The 16,820-nt window shown below is 45.9% G+C and overlaps 1 protein-coding gene across 3 annotated transcripts in view; it reads right to left on the bottom strand.

Moving 5' to 3' along the window:
• Positions 1-16,473, bottom strand: part of ACAP1 (ArfGAP with coiled-coil, ankyrin repeat and PH domains 1) — a 671,900-nt gene extending 655,427 nt beyond the window's left edge. For 2 of the 3 annotated variants that reach the window (XM_069645612.1, XM_069645630.1), the window contains exon 1: positions 16,132-16,321. In XM_069645612.1, coding sequence (XP_069501713.1) covers positions 16,132-16,184 — 53 coding nt within the window. In that variant the 5' untranslated portion in view covers positions 16,185-16,321. Of the gene's footprint in view, positions 1-16,131 lie in introns of all 3 variants that reach the window. The other variant, XM_069645604.1, reaches the window with a different exon arrangement.
• Between the last annotated feature and the right edge of the window lie 347 nt (positions 16,474-16,820).

Genomic DNA, 16,820 nt, shown 5'->3' on the forward strand with positions numbered 1-16,820 from the left:
CTAAAATGTTGTACAGTGAGCCGCTTGCCAGGGTCCGAACTGGAGCGGTGATATCCGCGAGATGGAAACTTGGTAGAGGCACCAGACAAGGGTGCCCCTGGTCTCCGATGCTTTACATCTTAGCCCTGGAACCTCTGGCGATATGCCTTAGGGCACAGTATGATGCGATAGGCATTGAGGTAGGAGGGGAACGACACTTGATATCCTTGTACACAGATGATTTGTTGCTGTACTTGCAATACCCAGAAGAAAATCTCTTATACATACTTGATGGAAAGGTATGCCGAGTTGTCGGGCATATCGGTGAACCCCCAAAAGTCTGTCATATTCCCGCTGGGTAGTTATAAGGGGACCCCTGTAGATAGACTACCGGTGCTACAGGTACCATGGGCAACTAGCTCTTTTCGTTACTTGGGCATAGATGTATATCACACGGTGGAAGAAGAACACAGACATAATACGGAAGTAGCCGTCGGGAAAATTAGGAACAGCATGCAGTTCTGGGCAAGATTGCCCTTGGCGATGATGGGGCGGGGGGCTATGCTTAAGATGGTAGTTCTGCCCAGACTCCTGCATTACTTTAGTAATATCCCATACATAATACCCAATAAGTTTTTTTAGTAAATTGAACAGCATGTGTAGGGATTTCCTGTGGCACGGTACCCGAAACAGAGTGGCGTTTTGGAAATTGCAGAACTTTTATGAAAAAGGAGGTATCAGACTGCCTCATTTTGAGGCTTATTATTTGGCGGGACAGTTACAATATGTAGCTAAGTGGCTTTCTGATGAAGTGACCCCTGAGCACAGGGTGCTTGGACAGGACTGCGCCCCGTTTTATTTGAAAGAAATGATTTGGCTGTCTGATACCGAAATGAAGGGGCGTCCTGCGATGCTGAGGCTTGGATGGAAGGTTTGGCGTAGGGCTTGTCGTTTGATGGAAGTCCCATGCCCGTGCCTCCCGCAGGTACCGCTGGTTGCTTTGGCAGGAGGGGATAATCAGTTGAGGGTGATTGTTAGGACCTACTGGGAATCGGTGGGGCTGGCAACGCTAGGCGATGTTTGGCAAGAGGGATCCATTAAGGAATTCATAGAACTCAGCGAAGAGGCGGGGCTACACACGGGCCAATATGTCACGTACATTAGGTTGGTACGGATGATTAAGAACACCTGGCCAGAGACAGTTTTGATAGAAGAACCAGATGCAGTTTTGGAAGCAATATACGACATATTTGAAGGAGGTCATGAGATCTCGAGACTGTAAGAGATGGTGATGGCTAAGGCGGGGAAAGATTTGACACATCTGAGACTGGACTGGGAGGCGGAAGTGGGGGCCCCGATGGAGGATGGGGTGAGGGAGCGTGCCCTGGGCTACCACAAAAAAGTGTCTAGGAATGCCAGATTAAAACAAATACAGCTGTATGTAACGCATAGGGCATACATGACCCCCTTGAGGATATCTAAGTTCCGAAACGCTGGAATACAAGTGTGTCCTAAATGTAACCTGGAGAACGCCGACATGACACATATGTTTTGGTCGTGCCCGATCATCAGGTGTTTTTGGGGAGAAGTGGCGCAGAAACTGGCTGATAAAGGGGTTACTCTTGTCACAGACACGGCCTGGGCCTGCTTGTTGGGCGGGTTTCCTAGGCCACGGAAACTCAGGCATATTGAGAAACTGAGAAATCTGGCGTATGTGCTGGCGAAACGTAGGATCGCCATGGGGTGGAAGAAATGCCACAAACCCAAGGTGGATGTTTGGTTGAAGGACTTGCAGAAATGGGCGGAGGCTGAAACGGTGGCATGGCAAGAAGCGAGTAGCCGGGCTGATGAAGGGGAGGCGGGCACCCTGTTGGCTTGGAAAACGCTAATAGCAGAATTGTTTGGAGTAATATCAGATCCAACAGACTCCGAAGAGAACGAAACCCGGCCACAAGTGCTAAACATTGAATGAAAGTGACAAATAGGCTCACGGGGGGAGGGAGGGGTAGTGGGAGCAGTGATTAAGACAACTTGATGTGTAATGGAACTGTTATGATTATGCTGCTCGTTTGGTTTTTGCTGTTTTGTTTGCATAAAATCAATAAAAAGAAATTTTAAAAAATAAAAAAAAAGGAAGAGGTTAAGGGTAGCCATCCAGTTCTTTATGGTGCTGTAAACATTGTTGAAGTTTTGAGAGTGCAACACATGAGATTGGGATATGTATCCGAGTATAACCAGCAATGGTAGTATAGATGAAAACCCAAGGCACCCAATTAGTAAAACAATGGCTTAGTATAGGTGTTGTACAGCATGGATGAAAGGCAGTTTCCTTGCAGGACGCCTAGACGAGCTGGGATGGGGTCAGCAGAAGCTTCCCCATTGAACACGCTGGTGGTGTGTTCACTAAGGAGTGATTTCATCCAAGGGGTAGCATCCTGGGAGAAGTGGAAGTGGTGTGAGATTATAGCAAAGGGTTTCCTGATCCACCAGATCAAAAGCTTCCAATAGGTTTAATAGCAGTAGGATAGCTAGGTTGCCCGAGTCACAGATGTTGTCCATCTGTCTTTATAAGTTGAGATGGGCAGTTTCTGTGCTGTGTTTAGGAAGGAAAACAGATTGTCTTGACCCTAGCAGTTGGTTAGGCTCAAGGAATTGTATTTGTAAGTAGGCCAGACGGTCGAACATTTTGAGCAAGAAAGGGAATGTAGCGATGGGGCGATAGTTGGTGGGGATAAAGGCATCTAAGGAGGGTTTTCGAAGGAAGGGTGTGATCCAGGCAGCTTTGATAATGGCTGGTACGTTACAGATAGAAAAGGACACATTGGTGAAGTTGGTGATGATCAGCGTCAGGGAGGGCGCGCAAAGCTTAACTATGTGGGCTGGGCAAGTGTCTCCTTTGCAGTTGGAGGGATTTAGCGCAAAGAAGGTAGATACGATCTGTTTTGTGTAAGTTCCTTGAAGTAAATAAAACAGCAGAGAATCAATACAACTGCAGCACAGATGGTAAAGTGTCTCCCTTACATAACTGATGTTTCAAGGATGGCTCACATGTCTCTTCCATACAACTGCACCACAGATGGTGAAGTATCTATTTTACACAGCTTTAAAAAAAAATATGGAAACAGGTCTCTTCCATAAAACTGCTTCACAAAGGGTAATGAATCTGTTTTATACAACTGCATTAAAGATGGCAAAGTCTCTCATTCATATAACTACTTTAAACACGACTTCTGGGTCTGATCATTTGTCAAAAAGTCCTCTGTGGTTTCCTCAGATCCCCTAGTATCCTCTCCTGCCAAGTATCTTTTCTCAACACAAAATGGCTCGCTGCCTGGTCAGGTCCACCTTCCAATAAATATTCGCTTTACTTTTCCTTATCTTCCGGCATAGCGGAGTAACACTCTTATACGGTCTATACTTCCTCGATTTCACTTCCCCCCAGTTCCCCCATATGGATCCAGTTCCCCCATATGGATCTCTCACATATGTTAACTTGTTTAAGTTCCACTTCTCAACTTTTGCAACAACACTTATTTGCTTAGGACAATGCTCGATCCAACTTTCCCCATGTGAATTCTTCACGCACGGCAAATCTTGTCTTTCAGCTTCTTCGTTAACATTAATTTGCTTATAATCACACCTGCTCCAGCTTTAACCGTATTGACATTTCAGGCATAATGAATTGTGCAAATTCAGTCTTAAATTTACTTGGTCAGTTTTCAAATGCCACATTTAACTGTCAGTGTGCTGGTCGGTAAACCCCGGGCTTCCTGCTATTTTTGGGCCAAATTGCAGGTGTTTCATTGCTTCCCCAACCTCCTGCACACTGTTGCGGTGAAGTCTCACTGCGTGGATGACATCCCCCACTTGGCAGACCCGTTTCCAGCTCTTTTCTTGGTCTTGCTTTCACTTGCTGGTAACGTGGCTGTTTCCCAACTTCATCGTGCCCGGTACAGCTCTCCCGCTACTGCCAGTTTCCGCACGGCTTCTCCCTGGAGCCTGCCACGCTCCTCTGGGTCTCTCGCCACGCCGGTGCCAAAGCCTGATGAATGGCAGCGCAAGAGAACGCGCATGTTTCAGCGCAGCCTTCCCCAGCAAGTCCCCTTTTTCCTGCTGCTCTGCCCTTAGCTTCTCCTGGACTGCACCCTCTCGCCTTCAACTCTATACACATCCTCTGATTTCCGGTGAATGTCAACTTTAAACGTCCCGCGCTGCTGATTCATCCTACAACTAGTCTGCACGTTGTGCTTAGGACTTCTCTTAGTCCACATTAGCTCCTTGTCCCTCTTCGTCTCAGAGGCACTTTGGGAGTTGAGTTCAGTTTGGATCTTTGCCTAATACAATATCATCATGATTAAGATATGCGATTTGTGTTTTAGGTACTTGTGAGGTATGAAGGATATCTTGTTTAGGGTATTTGACAAGAAGGGTTTGGGAGATTTTACACTTGGGGGGATGTGTATAATGACAATAGGCCATCATAGATTTTGGAATTAAAGGGTCTTCCTCACATGCGTTGCTCCTGAGGAAATCACCACATCTCCCTGACAGCATCTCTAACATTAGGCAGAATTATATGCAGTACCCCTTGGGAACACCACACACAATTAAGACTACAAGTGACAGTACAAATTCACCTTTGGTACATGCCAGTACTACGCAGTAAAGTGGTAGCGATGGCTGAGCAGCCAGACTTATCTCAAGAATAAGTGAGCAGTATCAAATAGTTACACAAAGGACAGCAATTACTATGATACAGACAAACACTGACTCATGGTTTTCAAGTAAAAGAATATACATTTATTTCACTCTTCCGTTGTATAACATTACACTATTATAAGCAGTTTAAAAAATAAAATCATACTCTTAATACACCACACCACTTCCCTTAAATTCCAGACAAGTTAAGCTCACAAAATGAAGTGGAAGCAAAATGGCACTCCAGCCATTTAAAAGAGAGGGAAAGAAAGTTAATAGAAATGGAACCACACTAACAGGTAAGTACTCAGGGCAATAGAACAAGAGGAACTAAAGTGATAGAATCAGGTAGAAAAGGCTTAGGACCAAAGTCAATAGGACAAAAGTCTTTTGCTCAAAATCACACGGTTCAGGGTAGTTCGCAGTAAAGTTTGTTCCACGGATTTCGGACGAGGTTGGTTGGTAGAAAAGTTAGTTCAAAGAGAAGAGAAGGACAAGCCCTCGGATTGGAGAAAGATTTCACACCCTTTCACCGCGGCTGAACGAATAGAGCAACCGGGTTTGCACAGTACCTTAAAACAGAGAAGAAGCTGTAGCTCAGGCGGACGTTCCTGGTAGTTCCAGCAGGCTCACGGTTCCTGAAGCGACTGTCAGACTGACACAAAGTAGGAAGACTGGAGGGTCCTGCACCACCCAGGGAAGAAACCAGCAGCAGAGCAAAGCAACGAATAAAAGGTGCGCTCCTTAAAACCCAAGCAGGATCTGACGTTCCTGGCTTTCCGGCCCACTGTAGCTCTGTACAGCAAATTCGACCAGAGGAGGGGTCCTGGCTTGCAGTTTGGGCGAACTGGTTGGTCACCAGCTCAAGGGAAGAAGTTTCCTGGAGGACCTTCTCTGTCGCCGGATTCCGAAGATTCGCACCTGCAGCAGGGCTTCACCGGGCGGTTCAGTCGTTAAAAGGTCCTCTTCCATCAGCTCCTCATTGGTTCTTTTGTTCCAGTGGCGACTCTGCCTTTCCAGACCCAGAGACCTGCTTTTTATGCAGTTTTCCCCTATTCATTCAGACTGGCTGTCAATCACAGCAGGGTGGCTGTCCTGGAAAGCACAGTCACCCAACCAATCAAACAAGAGTGTGACTTGGGTTACCATGGTTTGGCATGCAGAGAAGAACACGAGAAAGACTTTAACAAAATGAAAAGGCGAATAAACCCAGCCGGACTCAAAATAAAATGTATTTGGTCAAGCGGGTTTATGGTCGAGGCTAATATGATAGCCTAAAACAATACCATGGTTATATAAGATAACCGCAGTAGAAAAGTTAGGGTAGTTACCACTGCCACCAGCTAAGTCTTGATGTAAAGAGAGCGAAACAGTGCTCCAAGAGGAACAGACAAAAAGGGATAGGAATTAACCCTTTCCAATACTCCATGTAAGATGGGGTGTACTGGGTCTGTAGTTTAAAGAGACTACATAAAGTAAATGGCAACTTTACATGTTTCTGGGCGACAGTAGTCAGTCACAGAAAAATTGAGTCAGTGGTAAGTCTAAAAGACAACCCTGTGTCACTGCACTGAAGGTGCTGTGTAACACACACAAAAATGGTGCTCATGGAGTAGGTGAGGCTCCAGAGCCCAAGATCACACAAATGGTAAAAACACACACAGCAAAACACATGTAAGAGTGGGAAAAAGGCTCACACACTTAACAGGTGAGAGAAAAAAAAAATCTAGAAATCCAACAAAGCTGCTGAGGGACTCTTTGGGTAAGGGAAATTAGCCATTTATGAGAATTCTCCCTAACAATAGCTTTATGGAAAGCCTGGATTGGCAGTGTGGCAAGGCAGAAGAAGGACATGGACTATCAGAGGACATGATCTACAATCTTTTATTAAATTAATGACATAAGGACTAACTTTAGCCATGTCTATGGGTGGTCGCTACATATCAAACTAAGGTGCTTATTTGTCAGTCGTAAATTTTCTAAGAAATACGTCCGCTGTCCAAAAAACTACCCTGAGCGTATCACTGAATAATCTTAAGCTAGGAGAATTGCTCCTTTCTCCTAAAGTACTTCAAGTACCAGTCTTTAATATAGAAATCGCAAATAGTCTCTTGTGACTTCTTGTATAAGTCTCTTCAATTCCCAGAGGGAAAATAGGAGCTTTATTTCATCCCTTGGTTTCCCTTTTAGCTGTCTCCTATCAGTAGACACTTCAACGTGCCTTTTTGGGGAAAGATGATCTTTAGTGTTTATCACTCTTACTTTATAATGGTTTAAAAATCTTGAGTCCATTGATTCTGTCTCTGGTTTACATCTATAGGCTCATGACAATGTCTTTTGTTCTCTTTAGTACTATATTCTTCATGTTAAGGATAGCAAGTTATTTTCCCCTTTTCCCAAGGTCTTTTCATACACTTGCTCTCCTTCTCATTAACCAGTTTTTCATCAACCAGTTCTCTTGGTTCACAATCGTTATATATATTTGACTTCAGTTTAAGTTTGTTTCACAATTTCTACTGTGACGAGTTAACTGCACGTTAGAATGATTCCCTTGAGTCTCCCTGTACTTCCCTTTCTGCCTGTTACCTTCATGTTTTTCTCTTTTTGGAGTTTATTTTAATAATTTTGATATGTATACATGTTTTTGATTAATCCTTATGCAGCATGACTTTTAGAAGCATTGAATATTGATTAAATAAATTCAGCATTTTTTATACATGCAGGACCAATTCCTATTTTTTGTTTTGTATATGTAAGACTTACGGATTCTTTTTTACGCAGATTTGGCATTACCTTGAGATGTCAGGCTATTGCCCAGCTCAGTGGAGAGAAAAAAAGTACAAGATGTTGCCAACAATACCCGATGGGAACATGTTTTGTTGTGCCTGCTCATGCCCTTACTCCAGTTCCCATTGGAGACAGAGATAGCCCTTGTGTGAATATACTTTATCATTTCTTGACAAGCAAGTAGCATCACTGAGGCAAGTTGCGGTTTTCTATCCTGACAAAAGAGTTTTATTTCAAGAAGAGGTATTGAGAAAGGGTAACGTGCTACCCAGACAAGAAGTTTCTTTTGAAGAAAGTGTAATATGATAACAGAATAATTGTATTTTAGTTTTGGAACCTATATTTTGGGGAGAAAGTCAATCATCCTTACAAGAGAAATATTGTGGAAGACATTGAGTTGTTTGAATTGTCAACCAGCTGTGGTGAAAAGGACATTTGTCGTTTCTCCAAGAAAGCTACTGCGGTTGAACAAGACTTTTCCATTCAGGAACAGAACCTGTTGAAAACAGAACTGTAATCTGAGAATTCCTGAATTGATCCAGGGGAAGGGAATACCACCCTGGATGCAGGGAGTGTTTTCAAGAACATTTGAGTTTGAATTACAAGACTGTTTGATTGAACTAAACTTAAGCAATATTTTCTTTGTATAATTCTATTGTAAGTATTAGTGTGAGAGACAGAGATATTTTGGACATCGGGGCAATTTTCCTCAGTTTTAGGTTGCTAGGTAGGGACCTCGCTAATAGGTAAGGGAAAGCTACCTGCTCATCCAACCCCCTTTTTGCTCTGAATAAATGGCAAACTGAGAAGACTTTACCTTTGTTTTCGTTTCACATTTCTGACCCTTCACATACAACTCGGACGATCATTCACCAATGACTGTGCGACTAAGGCTGATGGGAGTAAAGGCCAACACATCTGGAGGACCACATAATGAGAAACAAACCATTGTTTTTACATAATAACATATGTGCACTACAGGTAATGATGTTGCTAGAGATACCTTCTGAAAAATCGCATTCTTTTTAAGCAGCAGAGATTCCTTAAAGATTATATAAGATGAAGTGGGTTATCCAAGTGGTAAGATTTAGTAAAAGAGAACCTATGTGGACATGTTTTACTATACGTGCGGTTTAAGAAAAAACTAAAATGATTAGAATTGCTAGCATTATTGCAGATCTTGAACAGCTGACATTTTTACTCAGAGTCAGGATTTCATTTGCAATGCCTGCAGCTTTCTCCTTTGGCTTTCTCTTCTTGCTGACCGATATCATAAACTCAGATGCTTTTCCTGGGCATTCACAGATACCTCTATTCAAACGAAATAAACGTGTGATGGCAGAGTGCTACATGCATCACTGCTGCTCCAGTCTATCTAGGAAAAGCCTTACTATTGGAATCGCCATACCAAAATCGGCAAGTCTCATTTTCCGGGCCAGCAGCCCCCATCCAGAGGTTCCCTGATTCACTGGTCCCATAACAGACATGCACCAGGGCATTCATGGACATTGTTTTCCGTCAATAGACCTGTATAGCGAATCGACTCCCTACACTCCCCAATTATGTTCATGTACTCGAAACGCCTTTAGAGTACCAGAGGATAGGGAGGGTTAGGGGTGAGTGTGGACCCTGCACTTGCCCCTGGTAGGGCTTGCTGGGAAGGGGTGTCAGGGGTCATAACATGACTTACCTGTAGAGTGCAGCGTGCATGGAATATGATATTGCATGTCAAGAGATACAGGCAGTGGTGAATTATGTGTGCAAGCCAGCCAGGGAAACTCCAATAAGGCCAGCATCCTTCTGTCCTTCGACAGTCTTTCCTAATCTGTGGGCTTTGGGTTTGTTGTTGGTTTTTCTCTCCACCTTGTTATATGTCAGATCTTAACACACTACCCTCTCCACATGGCGAGTTGTCAAAATGGAAGCCAGATTCCATGCCCTGGGCTTTTAATTATGTTTTCGTCCAGCATGTGTGTCAAGAAGTGCAAGAGAAAAAGCTCAAACCTAACCTCCCTTCTCCACGCCCCTTCCCCCGCCATTTACCTGCCTGTTTCTCGGTCTGTTTTGTTACTCTTCCCTTCGAGGCCTTGATTTCAGAGTGCTGGTGCGGGCACTGCCTATGGTGTTGCGCTTGTCACGGGCCAGCCTTGCTGTATCCAGGTTCATCCTCCCACTGATCCTCTTAAGAGCTTATAAGATTGGTCTCTTAAACCTCATAAGTCTGGGAACGCGGAGGACGGCAGCCATGATCTCGGCCACTGATGCACACATGGCAGGCAGGATTTGAATTCTCTGCATCTGCCCCCTGTCCCAGTCACTTACGTACTCAAACATCACTAACCAACCAGCACTCTTGCACCCAAAATTCCAGACTGCATTCTTCCCGTTTCCCTAGTTCCAGCTAGGACTCTCCCTTACCTCCTCTCTCCCTAACTGTAACCAACAGCAAAGTCTGCTAAACCTCCTCTCCCAACCAAGAGTCAGGCCAAGACTCCACATTTGCTCACTCCAGCCAGTGAGGCCCCTAACCTTTATTTACATAAAGTACCAGCCCCTAGCACTCTCAACAAGTCAGGCACAAGTGTGCCCCCCTCTATCCCCTCAGGTTGTTGTCATTCATGCTCCCAGGACCATTGGCATGGGTTCAGAGCAGGGACCGGTAACTTAAGGCAACGTGCCCGAGTCACCCCAACGCCGCACACAAGGCCAGGCGTGCTAAGCGTCGTCACGTGGCCACAGGAGCGTAAACACGTCATGGTCTGACGGCAAAACCATGCACGCTAAGAGGCGTGCTCACCCAGGCCGCCTATCCCGCCACTTCCAGCAGCAACCGCGGGTGCGAGCAGCGGCTGCACACCCGGCTCACAGCAACACCGAGCAGCCGTGCCAGCCTCGGCAGCAGCAGCGCCCTCTCTCGAGTCTGTGTAATCTGTCAATAAGTGGGGCCCCACCTTCACGGCAGGAAATAGCTACGTCCGGCCAATGCGCCTCCATTTATGTGAAGATTTTTCATAGGCTCCTCTCGTGTCTCACATCTACACGTATTATTCTATCTCCCACACATCATGCACTAAATTGTGCCCACAACATGCATCGTAATTCATGTAAATGTCCCCCAACACAGCTTACTGTCGTGACCTACAACCCCAGCGTATAAAGTCTCCACCATACACCATCTTCTATTACAGTTACAACACAGATATTTAAATGTGTCGCTGTAGTTATAATATTATGGTGTGCATGTGTCCCCACCACACGCCCCCTCTTGTGCTGTAGTTACAAACTTGAAGTATGTAAAGGTCACCAATCCCAGGCACCCCTTCTGTTAGAACCCCCTCGGGCGTGCAAAACATGCCTATTCCACAGCCTCTTCTACAGTTGTTACAACCCAAGGCATGAAAAAAGTCCCCATCACACGGCCTTTTCTATTATTGTTACAACAAAAACGAAGTTTGTAAAAGGAGCACCAGGTCACTTTCTACTGTAGTTGAAGTCCTGGTGCCTCACTCTTTTATACTGTAGCTGCAATTAAGAGAAAAGGCTGGCGAGTCTGGATTTGCACTGTCCTAACCAATTTGGCAGCCGTCAATATGTAGTACCACACCTGAAAAGGTGCTAGTACGATAAAACAGTGAATCGGTATGCGCTTCCACATGCTGCACCATCATAATGTATACATTGGTTAAGTGCTAAATAGTTATGTTTATTGTTCAAGAGTTAACCAATTAATAAATAATGGTAACAGAGTTAATTAGGTCTTTCATTTATACTATATCTAATTTGCATATCTCACTAATGGGATTTCTCAATCCTGCAGTCGCACAAGTCAACTAATTAATTTGACAATATATTATCTAAAAATGATTAGCGAAACCCACCCTCATATGACCTATGCGTGTTTCACACTTAGTCAGAAAATGTGTGGATTTGATCTCTAGATCCAAATTGATATGGTGTATCCGTTCTTTTTAATTTAGCTACTTTCCAATATCCATCTATTACATCAGTTGCCTCAGATTTTGTGTTGGAACATTACAAATCTTCCTTTCTCAGGACTTCTTTGGCCACCCTAGTGCTGTGTATTCAAAACCAGTTCTTATTGCTTAAAATGTCTGTGATATTGACGTTGAATTCATAAATGAACTCCCTTTGTAATCAAAGTATCCTTACATAGTTTCTGGATCGGTTCGCGAAACAAAATCGGCGTAAAGGAATGCTGTGGCTCTCATACTGGAGAACAGCATTTACAAAACGGAAGGGGGGTGGAGGGTTGCTTTCCCTGTAAATAGTAATTATATGAGTAGAATACATAAATGCAAAAGTGCCCATCACACACCCTTTTGTACTTAAGTTACAACCCATAGGTGTGTAAGGTTCCCATCACACAACCTACGGTTTTCACTACACAGAGGTACCAGGGCCTCATCACACTTCCTCTGGTACGGTTGATAGAACGCCGGGGCGTGTGAAGGTCTCTGTGATTCACCCCCTTCCACTGTAGGGCGACAAAGGGGTCTCTGAAAGGCCCCCATCGCACTCTTTTTGTTCTACTGTAGTTACAACTGTGAGGTATGAAAAGGTCTTCCGAGTCAATACATATACTCTTGTCACAACCTTGAGGCTTGTACAAATCCACCTGACACACCTACTACTGGTAAAATCCCCTTCTCTGGATGTGACGTTCATCCTTACACTGCCTCTTCTGATGTAGTCACAAACCCGAGGCATGTAAAAGGTCCCATAACACTCCCTCTTACACTGTAGTTGCATACATTAGGTTTGTAAAGGTCACCATACAACAACTTTTTTTGTTTTACTGTAGTCGCACCTCTTATGTTCCCATGATATACCCTCTCCTACTATGGTCACACCCAGTAGTATTTAGAGGTCGGTGTGACACACCCTCTTCTGTAGTTACTTCCACAGCCATGGTGTAGGTATGTAAAGTTCTCCAACCCACACTGTTCTACTATATTTGCAATACTGTAGCATGTCAAGTTCTCCCACTTCCTTTTCTACTGTACTTACCAACATCAAAATTGTAAATGTCCCCATCCCACACCCGTTTCTACGATAGTTACAAATGGTGTGGTATTTAAAAAGGTCCTCATTACACTTCCTCCTCCCATGTGGTCACAGCCGTGAGGCATGTAATGCTGCCCATGAAAAACCCTTCTCTAGAGCATTCATAACCGTGAAGTATATGAAAGTCCCCAACACACTCTCCCCTACAATGCCACAGCCCTGTCGGGTGTAACCATCCCACCACATCCCCCAGCAGCTCATTAACTAAAAGAAGGAAACTGCTAGAGGGAGCAAAGGGGGAACTGCTGAAGAAAAGGAGGAAGTGTGTGTGTTTTCAGAAAACAATCATGCAGGCCAGAAATGACTCCACGAGAAAACATTATTCTGTGACAGCTCCCAAAACCAGTGGGGAAAGTGTGCGTGCAGTTAATGGCCAGGTGCGGATTTCGCTATATGCCTACAGTGCAAACCCCTCTCCTATTACAAAGGCAGGCAGATCACTTCGTGCAACAGAGACTCCTAAGGCCCGTGCGCGAATTTTACGGCTGCTTAGGCCCTATCTGATCAAGTTACTTTAGAGAAAACTAGAACTGTGAGAATGCATTTCTGGTATGCCTACAAGCAGGGACGGACTGAGAGCTCGTGTCCCACACAGTGTAAAATGGGAGGACTCGTTCAAAGTTATCCCATTTTACACTGTGTGGGCAAACCCACGCCCTCCAAGTAAGGTGTGGGTGGGTTCTCCCACAAGAAAATGTGCAAAGAGGAAGGGGTCCAAATAGTGAATTTAAAATAAATAAATAAGTAAATAAATCACATTTGTGACTATATAGGGATTAAACAGTACTTGAGCCCTACAAAGCAATGAGGGGGGCGGGGGTTAGGGGGTGGCGGGAGAAGAGAACACACGAACTAGGGTACTCGCATAAAATTGGCCCAGGATGTAGGGTCCTCTCAGAAAATATCCAAAGTTCCCTGTAGGCCAGTCCGCTGCTCCCTGAAGCATGAAAACCGAAGGGTGTACACCTCAGGAAATCTGTGACAAGTTGAGCTAAAGAGCAACCCCCAGTGCGCCCAACACTTCCAGGGACAGTTGGGGACTCGGCGGGTGTAGATCAGCAGCAGAGGACAGCAGGGGGGAAGGGGGAATCTTTTTTTATATACATCTCAATTTTCCTGCAGCAAGCACGAGAAGGGCACCCAGTGCTCTTTTTGCCTGGAATTATAGGGCTCAGAGTTTAACTAAATTTCAAATTGGGAACAGAATCCAAAGTGAATTGTCCTAGGACGTGTGGTGCTCCAGGCGGAAAGGAAGTGTCGTACACCAACCCCGTTAATTTTCAAATGTAGCGGGAAGTCAAATACATCAATAAGCTCTGTAAAAATGCCTGAAAACTTAACATTTATAACTAATCCATGCAACATCCAGTATGAAATACACGCATCAAAATATCTTTTTTTCAGATGAAAGCGTCAATTTTGTCACTGTTGTCCATTGATTTATATCTTCGATTGGGAGAAGAGCAGGACATTTAAAGTGCAGGTGATAATATATCTTAGTGGGCTCTCGAACGTCTCCCATGCTACGGAGGTGGGGGGTCTCCCATGCTACCAGTTGAGCGTGTGGGGGCGGGGAGATCTCCCATGCTACCAGTTGAGCGTGTGGAGGTGAGGGGTCTCCCATGCTACCAGTTGTGCGTGTGGGGATGGGGGGGGATCTCCCATGCTACCAGTTGAGCGTGTGGGGGGTCTCCCATGCTACCAGTTGAGCGTGTGGGGGCGGGGGGGATCTCCCATGCTACCAGTTGAGTGTGTGGAGGTGAGGGGTCTCCCATGCTACCAGTTGTGCGTGTGGGGATGGGGGGGATCTCCCATGCTACCAGTTGAACGTGTGGGGGGTCTCCCATGCTACCAGTTGAGCGTGTGGGGGCGGGGGGGATCTCCCATGCTACCAGTTGAGCGTGTGGAGGTGAGGGGTTTCCCATGCTACCAGTTGAGCGTGTGGGGGGATCTCCCATGCTACCAGTTGAGCGTGTGGGGGGTCTCCCATGCTACCAGTTGAGTGTGGAGTTGGTGGGGTGGGCGGGTCTGATGTAGTTCATTCACAAATAGTAATTACAGGAATACCTTTACCCTGATCTACAGGCCCTGGATCCCCATTTGTAGCAGAACGAAGTAGAACTCAATCCACGGAAACCAATTACAAGTTAGGACCGATTTAACTCAAAAACGGGAAAGGCTGCGGAACACATTCGAGGTGGGGAGGTGAGCTAGTTAATATTCGAGGACACTAGACAATGCAAAGCTCTGTCTTCCTGATTTCATATTCTGGAACGCTCCCAGTTGTGCAATCCCTCTAGTGGACGCTCTGCTTGTTCCAAGCGTCCACGCGTTTACCGTGATGGATGTCTTAGGAGGAGAGTCCTGCCATTTTAGACGCATTGTGCATCTTTAGAGTTGAGACTACTGCAGTTTCATATTTCTTGGTGTATCTCGTCATGGTGCAGGCTAGGTGAAGTTTTGCCCACATGAAGGACCACATGGTCCAAAACACAGCTATTTTATTATACATACCGGATGTTAAGTATCATTACTTTTGAGAGTAATTGACTTTGAAACCATGTTAATTATTTGGTGGTTTACAAGGCTGTATTGCCGATATGTTGTGTGCAATCTCTACTCGGGACAGCTCGTCCATGTATACGGTTTAAAAACTATACAGTCGTCCAGTCTCAGAATAAGTAGGATTTCGGTGGAGGGAAAGAACCCATCACTGCCAACCTCCCAGTGTACTATGCCATAAAGAACATTGGCCTATTTCCAAACACTGGAAAAATGTACTGGACGCAAACTTCTTTCAATTGCAAGACACGTTCTAAGCACTATGATACTAAAAAACTGCCGCAAACACGGTTATTATGCTTAATATCCTCAGATTGGGTACATAATTCGTGGCTTATTTCTACTGGTCCCAATCCATACTAAAATGTACATAATGGAGGGGAACGGGGGACGATGGGGCAGTTCTCTAAGAGAAGAAGGGTTATCCTTAATTCCTACACAATCAATCTGAGGCCAGCTAGCATGCAGGAGGCAACCTCCCAATTTATTTTCTATGCAACTGCACGCACTGCCTATTCACGGGTCAGTCTATAGTGCGTAAGGGCCACTGGAGTTGCCCTCCACTCAGGGGATCACCAGAGCAGCATGCATACACCTATGGTATTGACATGTTATTCACAAACCACTGTACCCCTAAATTATGTAGATCAAGACTACAGATCCCAGAATGCACCGGTTACATAATTGCAAGCACAGACCTAGAAAACGTAAGAGTATAAAGTTGTGGAGGCTGCAGTTGGCGAGTGCAGCGGACACTACCCATAGGGTATGAGGGCTGGAGTAGAAGGGGGCAGGCTGCATAGGGTCGGCACAAGGGTTCAGCTAGAGTACTGGCAGGCAGTGAGAATCTCGTTTTGTGGACATGCAGCAACAGCGTCATTTCGAAGAGTGGCAGATTATGCGGAAAGGTTAGGGGCCCAGTTCAGGGGACATCTGGGGGAAAAGGGGGTCCCGTCCAAAGGGTAGCAGGGCCCCCGTTCACGGGGTAGCAGGGGTTAGCTTGTTTAAGTCCGTTTTTACCTGAATCTGGGCGAGTCCTTCAGGCACTCTTCGAAGTCCAACTTGATCGTCATTCCGATATCAGAACTGCACTGTGAGATCAGAGCGGTGACCAGGAACCAAAGCTCCACAGGTGAGGAACCAGAACCGGCTCTGGGAGACCAGAAGCAGGTCAGGGGGGCAGAGCAAGCCCAGAACAGGCGGCAAGGCAGATCGGTCCGGCGCAGGAACTGGCTGGTAGTCCAGAGGGGCCCCAGCACAGACACCGGACAGGCAGCAGGGGCCCAAAGCCGTGCTCACCTGCCTGGGGATGCGGGACGAGAAACACGCGACAGCGGCTCCAGGCGAGCCGGGGAGTGAAAAGAGCGGGGGCGGCGGGCGAGGCCAAGCACTGGGAGGGACCGGGAGGGTGTGGCCGCCAGAGAAAAGTAAACTAGTCCCACGGGCCGGAAGAGATCGCGGCCGGCCACCGCCGCCGCTAGCGGCGTCCCCCTTCATCCTGCTCCAGAAGGGTCCTGCCGCCCCCTCTTCAGTGTTGCCCACTGGCACGAGGAAGGGGCGCTAGAGGCAATCTGCTCTCAATCCGTTCTCTCCCAGTGCATGACCTGTCGCTGGCACGTGAACATTTTGCATTATTCACCAACACTTTTAATGTAATGACATTACACCCTGCAGGAGTGGGTTTAACGTACGAAAAACATGTTAAAACG

Source organism: Ambystoma mexicanum, chromosome 1p (assembly GCF_040938575.1).
Source record: "Ambystoma mexicanum isolate Mex_15411 chromosome 1p, UKY_AmexF1_1, whole genome shotgun sequence".
NCBI lineage: Eukaryota > Metazoa > Chordata > Amphibia > Caudata > Ambystomatidae > Ambystoma > Ambystoma mexicanum.